Source organism: Cryptomeria japonica, chromosome 8 (genome assembly GCF_030272615.1).
Source record: "Cryptomeria japonica chromosome 8, Sugi_1.0, whole genome shotgun sequence".
In the NCBI taxonomy this organism is placed as follows: Eukaryota; Viridiplantae; Streptophyta; class Pinopsida; order Cupressales; family Cupressaceae; genus Cryptomeria; species Cryptomeria japonica.
The window spans coordinates 679,667,805-679,675,277 of record NC_081412.1 but is presented as its reverse complement, the minus strand read 5'-3'; the positions used below and the strand labels follow the sequence as shown (position 1 = coordinate 679,675,277).

The 7,473-nt window shown below is 32.5% G+C and overlaps 2 protein-coding genes across 2 annotated transcripts; both read right to left on the bottom strand.

The window, feature by feature from the left end:
• Window positions 1–216: 216 nt before the first annotated feature.
• LOC131857911 (LRR receptor-like serine/threonine-protein kinase ERECTA) lies at window positions 217–915 on the bottom strand. The gene has a single exon (XM_059210698.1). It carries the CDS (start codon window positions 913–915, stop codon window positions 217–219), a length of 699 nt encoding a protein of 232 aa, XP_059066681.1.
• A 400-nt stretch (window positions 916–1,315) lies between these two features.
• On the bottom strand, window positions 1,316–2,850 carry LOC131032402 (LRR receptor-like serine/threonine-protein kinase ERL1). The gene is made up of 3 exons (XM_059210697.1): window positions 2,834–2,850; window positions 1,537–2,188; window positions 1,316–1,351 (listed from the first exon to the last, which is right to left on the bottom strand). The coding sequence occupies exons 1-3, from the start codon at window positions 2,848–2,850 to the stop codon at window positions 1,316–1,318; spliced, it is 705 nt and encodes a 234-aa protein (XP_059066680.1).
• Window positions 2,851–7,473: the final 4,623 nt, after the last annotated feature.

Here is a 7,473-nt window from a genome sequence, read left to right as displayed (position 1 = left end):
ATTCCAGCCAAATCAATTGTACAATACTATTTGGAATAGCACCATTAAAATTGTTCATTGAAAGGTTGAGTAGCTTCAATTTTCCTAAATCAAAAGGAAGATTCCCATTCAATTGATTTTCTGAGAGATCCATAGCCACCATCGTGGGAAAAATATATGTGTAGTGCTCATCTCTGCCTTTGGAATTCATAATCAATCCATTCTTATACATGTATGTTAATGTGGGTATAGATGACGGAAAATTCCTGATGTTTTTTCTGACAACATTGCTTGCAAACTAAAAATGTTGTGGGGCACAAAACCTGAGAGTTGATTTGAAGAAAGGTCCAGGATTTGTAGATTCTTCAGCTGCCCAATTTCTGCAGGGATACTACCTACAAAATCATTTTTCCTCATTGCTAACACCTTCAGTTCTAATAAGTTTCCTATTGACTTTGGAATGTGACCTTCCAAGAAGTTTCGGCCGACATCTAAAAAATATAATTCTTTGCAATTTGATATGGAGAAAGGGAATTTTCCACTCAACAGGTTATTCTTTAACACGAGTACTTTCAGTTCAGTTAGCTTACCCAACTCATACGGAATGATTCCCCTCAAATAATTATCCCCCAAATTCAAATTTCCAAGCTTGGAACAATTGGCTAAGCTTGGAGGAATGGTTCCAATCAAATAGTTATTTGCCAAATTTACAATTTCCAGTGAAGAGATACCTTGTAAAAGTGGAGGAATATATCCTGTCAGCAAATTGTCATTGAGGAGCAATACTTGTACATTAGGAGGCCAAATTGATGGTATCTGACCACAAAATGCATTTCTAGACACATCCAAGACCTCCAATTGATTCCAAGCTGAAGCATTTAGCAAAAGGCGACCTTGAAGATTATTTGCTGTAAGATTGATGTAGAGAAGACGCATATCCAGTAGCCATGAAGGATTTCTCCAGTAAGATTGTTGTCAGCTAATTCCAGGTTTTCAAGTGAAAACTGAGTTGAAATCCATAATGGAATTACACCATCCACCTTGCAGGATGTCAAAAATAAGAAAGTTAACTGGAATGAGGGAATCCAAGTGGTGCTGGTATTAAGAACACATTTTGACAAGGCCAGAATTTTCAATTTGCTAACGTTGTGAAAGAAATCCTCTGAAATTGTCTGTTGGCCGTCTAGTGAGAGAAGAAGATGTTTAAGTGAAGAGGGTAGTGCTGAGGAAGCAACACTCTGGTTGAATGCATTACCATCAACACTGAGCGTCACAAGGGAGGAGAGCCTTGAAAATGAGGAGGGAAGGGTTCCATTCAGTTGGTTGTCAGATAGATCTAAGAATTCCAGCAAAGAAAGATTCCCCAAGGAATCTGGGATAGAACCAGATAAAGAATTATTAGAAACTATAAAATAGTTCAGTGAGGAAATCTTGCCTAAAGAACATGGAATATTACCACTCAAGTGATTTCCAAGAACATTTAGGCTTCTTAGAGAAGAGAGATTACCGAGACAGGATGGTAAGCTTCCATTCAGCCGGTTGTTACAAAAGATATACCTCATTAAGGTTGCTGAGCATACAAATAGTAGTGAGGACATTTTCACCTTCCAAAACATTATCTGCTAAACCAAGGATAGCCAGAGAAGAAGACAAGTTTCCAAAGGACAATGGAATATTCCCACTCAAGCCATTACCAGATAAATCTAGTTCTATTAGAGAAGAGAGCCTTCCCAGACAGGACGGTAAATTTCCATTGAGTTGATTGCCAGTAAGATCAACCTTTCTAAGATTGCTGAGCATACAAATAGTGCTAAGAACAGTTTCACCTTCTAAAACGTTATCTCTTAAATAAAGAACAGTAAGAGAAGAAGGCAACGTAATGTTTCCCCTCAACCTATTAAAAGTTAGATCCAGTTCTGTGAGAGAAGAGAGTTTTCCCAAGCACAGAGGAATAGTACCTGTTAATCCCGTGCTGGTTAGGCGTATGGTTGCAACAAAAGTGAGGGTGCACAAGCTCTCAGATATTACACCGCCCTGTATTTCAAGACCACCGTATATTTCAACGCTCACAACATGATGGGTGGTGTTATGGCAGGAAATGCCGTCCCACACACAGCAATCTCTTTCCTTCTCCCACGAACTCAGATTGGTATAGAAATCAGAAGAGTAATTTAAGGCATGTTTGAAAATAATAAGAGCTTCCCGTTCCCTGTGAATACATCCACAGCAGAAGCGGAGGAGAAACAGGGTAATAAGAGTAAACAGAAATAATTTGGTTGTTTTCTCTAGTGTTCTTATGTATATTTAGGTGCAATATTGTAAATTTGTACTTGAAGTTGCTCATACTAAGGAGGTGTTGGATTACTAAGTAAATTGTGCATATACTATTACTCGTAGTCTACTTGAGTTGTTCTCTCCTTAGTGCTCGGGAATCGGTGTGGTCATGGTTGACTTACAAGATGTGATTATGGATTCCACTCGTGTGGCACTTGCGATTGCCATCCTCTTGTTGCAAGAAATACCACTACTCATGGCAGTTGGAATCAACTTTTCTAGATGCTCTATGCTTGTGCTTGTGGGTGAGGTGATTCTAATTGGCCTAGCTCAAGAAAATTGGGTTGGTTGTAGTTGACTACTTTTCACCCCATATTCAACAACCTTTCAATGACCCTCTTGAAGAAGAGCCTCTCATTGTCTAGGAGTTGATAGGTGATGCTATCCTTGAAAATGTTTTAGGTGATTCTAATGATAAGGGTCCTCCTCCTAATCCCTCAATAGCCTAGGTTTTGTTAATTTTGACCTTGTTATTTTGTCTCTGCATTGGTTTTAGTCTTAATAAAATTTATAGATGTACCTCTCTACCACCTTCATTTGTTATAAATATTATATCATTTTCTTTTAGTCATAAAATATATATATAAATATTATATAAATAATTTACAAATTAAAAAAATCTACATAATTAAATCAATGCAGTCTTCTCTAATCTTTCAACTTACAAATTAAAATATATACATTATAATCAAATCATTGAAGTCTTCTTCAATCTTTTAATTTACAAATTAAATAATCTACATAACTAAATTAATGAAGTCTTCTAGATAACCTTTCAATTTACAAATTAAAAAATCGTTAAAATATACATAATTAAATCAATGAAGTCTTCTCTAATCTTTCAATTACAAATTAAATAATCTACATAACTAAATTAATGAAATCTTCTATAGATAATCATTCAATTTACAAATTAAAAAATCTACAAAATTAAGTCAATGAAATCTTCTCTAATCTTTACTTTACAAATTTAAAAATTCACATAATTAAATTAATGAAATCTATTAGATAATCTTTCAATTTACAAATTAAAAAATTACATAATTAAATCAATAAAATCTTCTGTAATATTTCAATTTACAAATAAAATAATCTACACAACTAAATCAATAAAATATTCTAAATAATCTTTCAATTTATAAATTAAAAATAAATAATTAAACCAATAAAATATTTTATAATCTTTCACAAACAGATTTAGTTCTCATATCCCGCCTTTAATCTATTTTATAAGGTCTCATTTTCCCATCTGTTTTTTAATGTTGACCCAAGTCAAGACAAGCTGGAATACTTAGTCTGACTTTTATAAAAAGAAATGAGAAAAATATATGGACAAACAAAATTTGTAATCTACTTTATAATGCATGGCATGGCTCGCAACAAGTGTGACAGATCTCTATTTAATTATCTTCTTAATATTTCAGTCTGGCAAATCTATTCTCATTTTCTTGAATAAAGAAGAATGAAGTAATAATTAGGTAGTCCCACAGCTGTTCTAAATGTATGCTTTCATAGATGAATTGGAAGTAATAAGAATGCAATAATTACACCCCTTTCATTTTCATTATAATTTCTTGCCCTTTCATTCTCGTTACCTTTATACTAATATAAGGTCATAGTATAGATAAGGGGTAAACCAAATTTTAGAAACAAAGTATAATATTTTATATTTTAGAAAATAAATAATGATATAATCGTAATTCTTTTACATATAGATATAATTTAAATAATACTGAAATTTTAAAGTTCAATTGTGATTGCATTTTGGTCACATATTTTCTTTGTTTAAAAGTTTTGATTCTTACTCTTTTTTTTTTCTTTTTCATGAATCTTTAAAACAAGATTGGGCTCAAAGAAATTTTTAATTATAGATTAGCTTTTATTTTGTGTTATTATAAACTAAATTTAAATAAAAAATATCAAGATTTTAAGAAACAAAATTTTATAGTAGAAATGAAAGAATGGTTAAAGAAATTGAGAATGGAAAGGGAAAATTGATGGGAAAGTGGGATTCAAAAAACTTGAAGAGGATATTATATAGATTCTTCATATCGACAAGATTATAGATAGATTGAGAAAAATAATGTTGGTTAAAATCTTCAAGGAAAATGTGGAAGAAAGGTAAGATAAAAGAAGAGAGATGGAGATAGGCGAACCCTCTAAGGGAGATTCTTCAAGGTAGAGGAAAAACATTGATATATAATCTAATGATGATGATATACCAAATGGAGGTATAGCCCAATATTTATTAGTTTCTCCTCACAAACATATCTTTTTTACATAGTTTGAGTTTTTCAAGCATGCTCTTACACGGTATGAGAGCTATTCACACTCATTAGAAGTTTGGAAAATCCCACTAGTTTGAAAGTAGGGATACTTCAAGAGTCCATTTAGCAAGAAAAATTGGGAACACAGACTGAGGTTTTGAACCTTAAGTAGTTTTTGTATGTTGTATTTATATCCTAGACACAATTATACAAAGGGAGCAAGGAGTTAATTTGGATATTTCTTTAACCAGTAAAAATAATAGAGAAACATGGGATATTCACAAGACAACACGTTATATAAGAAACTATGATATATTTCTATTATTAAAGATCAGTCATATACATTCATAGTATCCTTATATATCCTTATTACATTATCTACCATTTACATATATTATATATCTTCTTCATAGATCTTATATTAGCCCCTTTCTACCTTATGCATCCCTTGTCTTTGGTATTGTTTGATGTGGAAAAGAGATGGACTAATCTAGCTATTAATTTAATCAAATCCAAACCTCTCTTCCATAAACCAATGAAATAGGAATGGACCAAAGGTGAGATATTTGACTAACTCTAATCAAAGAGAGTCAAACAACTTGGCGTCTATTCCTTTGCTATATAGAATATGGATTGATTGATCTATACGTGGGCTAATGAAGTCTAAAACTATGTACATATGACAACATAAACTGCTAAAATAGAATTATAACACACAAAAACTACTAAAAGCTATAAAAGTGGAACAAAGATACCAAGGTGTACCAGTGACTGCAATTAGAGCATGTTGGAGGGCATCCTAGAACATAGGGTGTTTGATTGGTGAAGTTGTTCAGATCTAGGATCAATAGACTTATGTCCAAATGTGCAAGACTAGAGCATTACTACCCCCGTACAGATCTTTTATCTCAAATTTTATAGTAGAAATGAAGGAATGGTTAAGGAGAGCAAGAATGGAAAGGGAAGATGATGGGAAAATGAGATTATAAAAGCTTGAAGAGGATATTATATAGATTCCTAATATCGACAAAATTGTAGATAGATTGAGAAAATAATATTGGTTCAAATCTTCAAAAAAATGTGGAAGAAAGCGAATTAAAGAAGAGAGATGGAGCAAGGTGAATCCTCTCAGGGAAGATTCTTCAAGGTAGATGAAAAACGTCTATATACAACCCGATGATGATGATGATGATATTAGCACAAAGAAATAGGCATCCTGAATGGAGGTATAGTCTAATATTCATTATTTATCTCCTCACAAACAAATCTTTTTTATATACTTCAAGAATTCTAACCATGCTCTCAAACGATATGAGAGTTATTCACACTCATTATAAGTTTGGAAAGTGTCACTAATTTCAAAGTATGGATACTTCAAGATGCCAATGTTAGCAAGGAAAATAAGGAACACTAACTGAAGTTTTGAGCCCCAAGTAGTTTCTATATGGTGAATTTATACCCTTGACTCTGTTTATAAAAGGAGCAAGGAGTTAATATGATCAGTGCTTTAACTAATAAACATAATAGAGAAACATGAGATATTTAGGAGACATCCCATTATATATGAAACTGTAGTATATTTGTATTATTAAAAATCATTCATATACATTCACAATATCCTTAGATCTCCTTATTACAATAATACCTTTAATATATTACTTATTATATCTCTTCTTCTAGATATTATATTCTCTCGTATCTACCTTATACATCCATCCTCTGTTATATTATCTCTTTGTCTATACAAATATATATCTATTGGGACGTGACCCATTGTATAGTACTCCTAATCTAGATGATGCCTATTCAGTATGATTCTCCACAAGCTCTTTACAATGAAATATAATAGGATCTTTGATAACTACACCTACAATGCTCCTCTCTTGCCAACATCATCCCCCTTTTCAAAATGTTGGCTTCCTCTCAAGACAACTATATTGTAGATTGGTATGATAGTGTTTTCATACAAGAGGACACCATATCCAACTCTGTGAAAGAAAATGATGACCCAACAATACAAAACAATTGGACATAAGCCATTATGGGATTTCAACTCTCTATGACCACCTTTAGATCTTCCATTAAAGGATGAAACCCCTTTAACTATCAATGAACACATGCAAAAGTTGTATTTGAGCCTTCATGTTGGTTGATAATGACAACAATGAATCCACACGACATTTCTAGTTGTCATGAGTGTAAGTTTTGCACTCTAACCACCATTAAAGGGACACTATGAATCAACACGACATTTCTAGTTGTCGTGTGTAAGTTCTGCACTCTAACCACCATTAAAGCGACACTTGATCATTGTAATACCAAATAGCTCTATTTTTCAGAGAGGTGTTTTAGAATCAGAGCTTCCATGTACTTGGGGGTTTTTTATTATTGGCATTAATAACCTCATCGTGATAAGAGTATTTTGTAAAGGTATCTGAGATCCATTATTAAATAGATATTTACTAATTATCTCTATTATTGAGTGTTTCATGTAAATGCAAGACTATAAAGAATGTGTTGTAGATGTTTTCATACAAATGTGTTTGTAAACTCATAGGTTGATTAGAGTTGCTCAATAAGTTGAATTTGTTGCTTGTGTTAAATTAAAAACTTGAAGCACGTGTATGGTGGATAACATTATTGTGTGAAATATTAAAACATTGTTATGCATTTTAGGGTTTGTAAATTACCATTTAACATTTTAAATCTGTTAAAATTATTGGTTCTAAATCTCACACAGCACATTATTAAAAAAAATTCGATGTTCAGCCAAGCTCCATAAAACTTCCTAACAAGACGAGCCGCCAACTTAATTTTGAAATGTCAATTTGAACCAATTAAGTACGTCACTTTATTTGGAATACGATGCAAATTGTCAATATTTGGGCACCTA

Coding starts and splice junctions, on each gene's coding strand:
- LOC131857911 (XM_059210698.1), bottom strand. CDS start 915: ATGCGTCTTCTCTACATCAATCTTACAGCAAATAATCTTCAAGGTCGC.
- LOC131032402 (XM_059210697.1), bottom strand. Junction 1,352..1,536: donor TGCTCAGCAACCTTAATGAG/GTATATCTTTTG, acceptor GTTCTATCCCAG/ATTCCTTGGGGAATCTTTCT.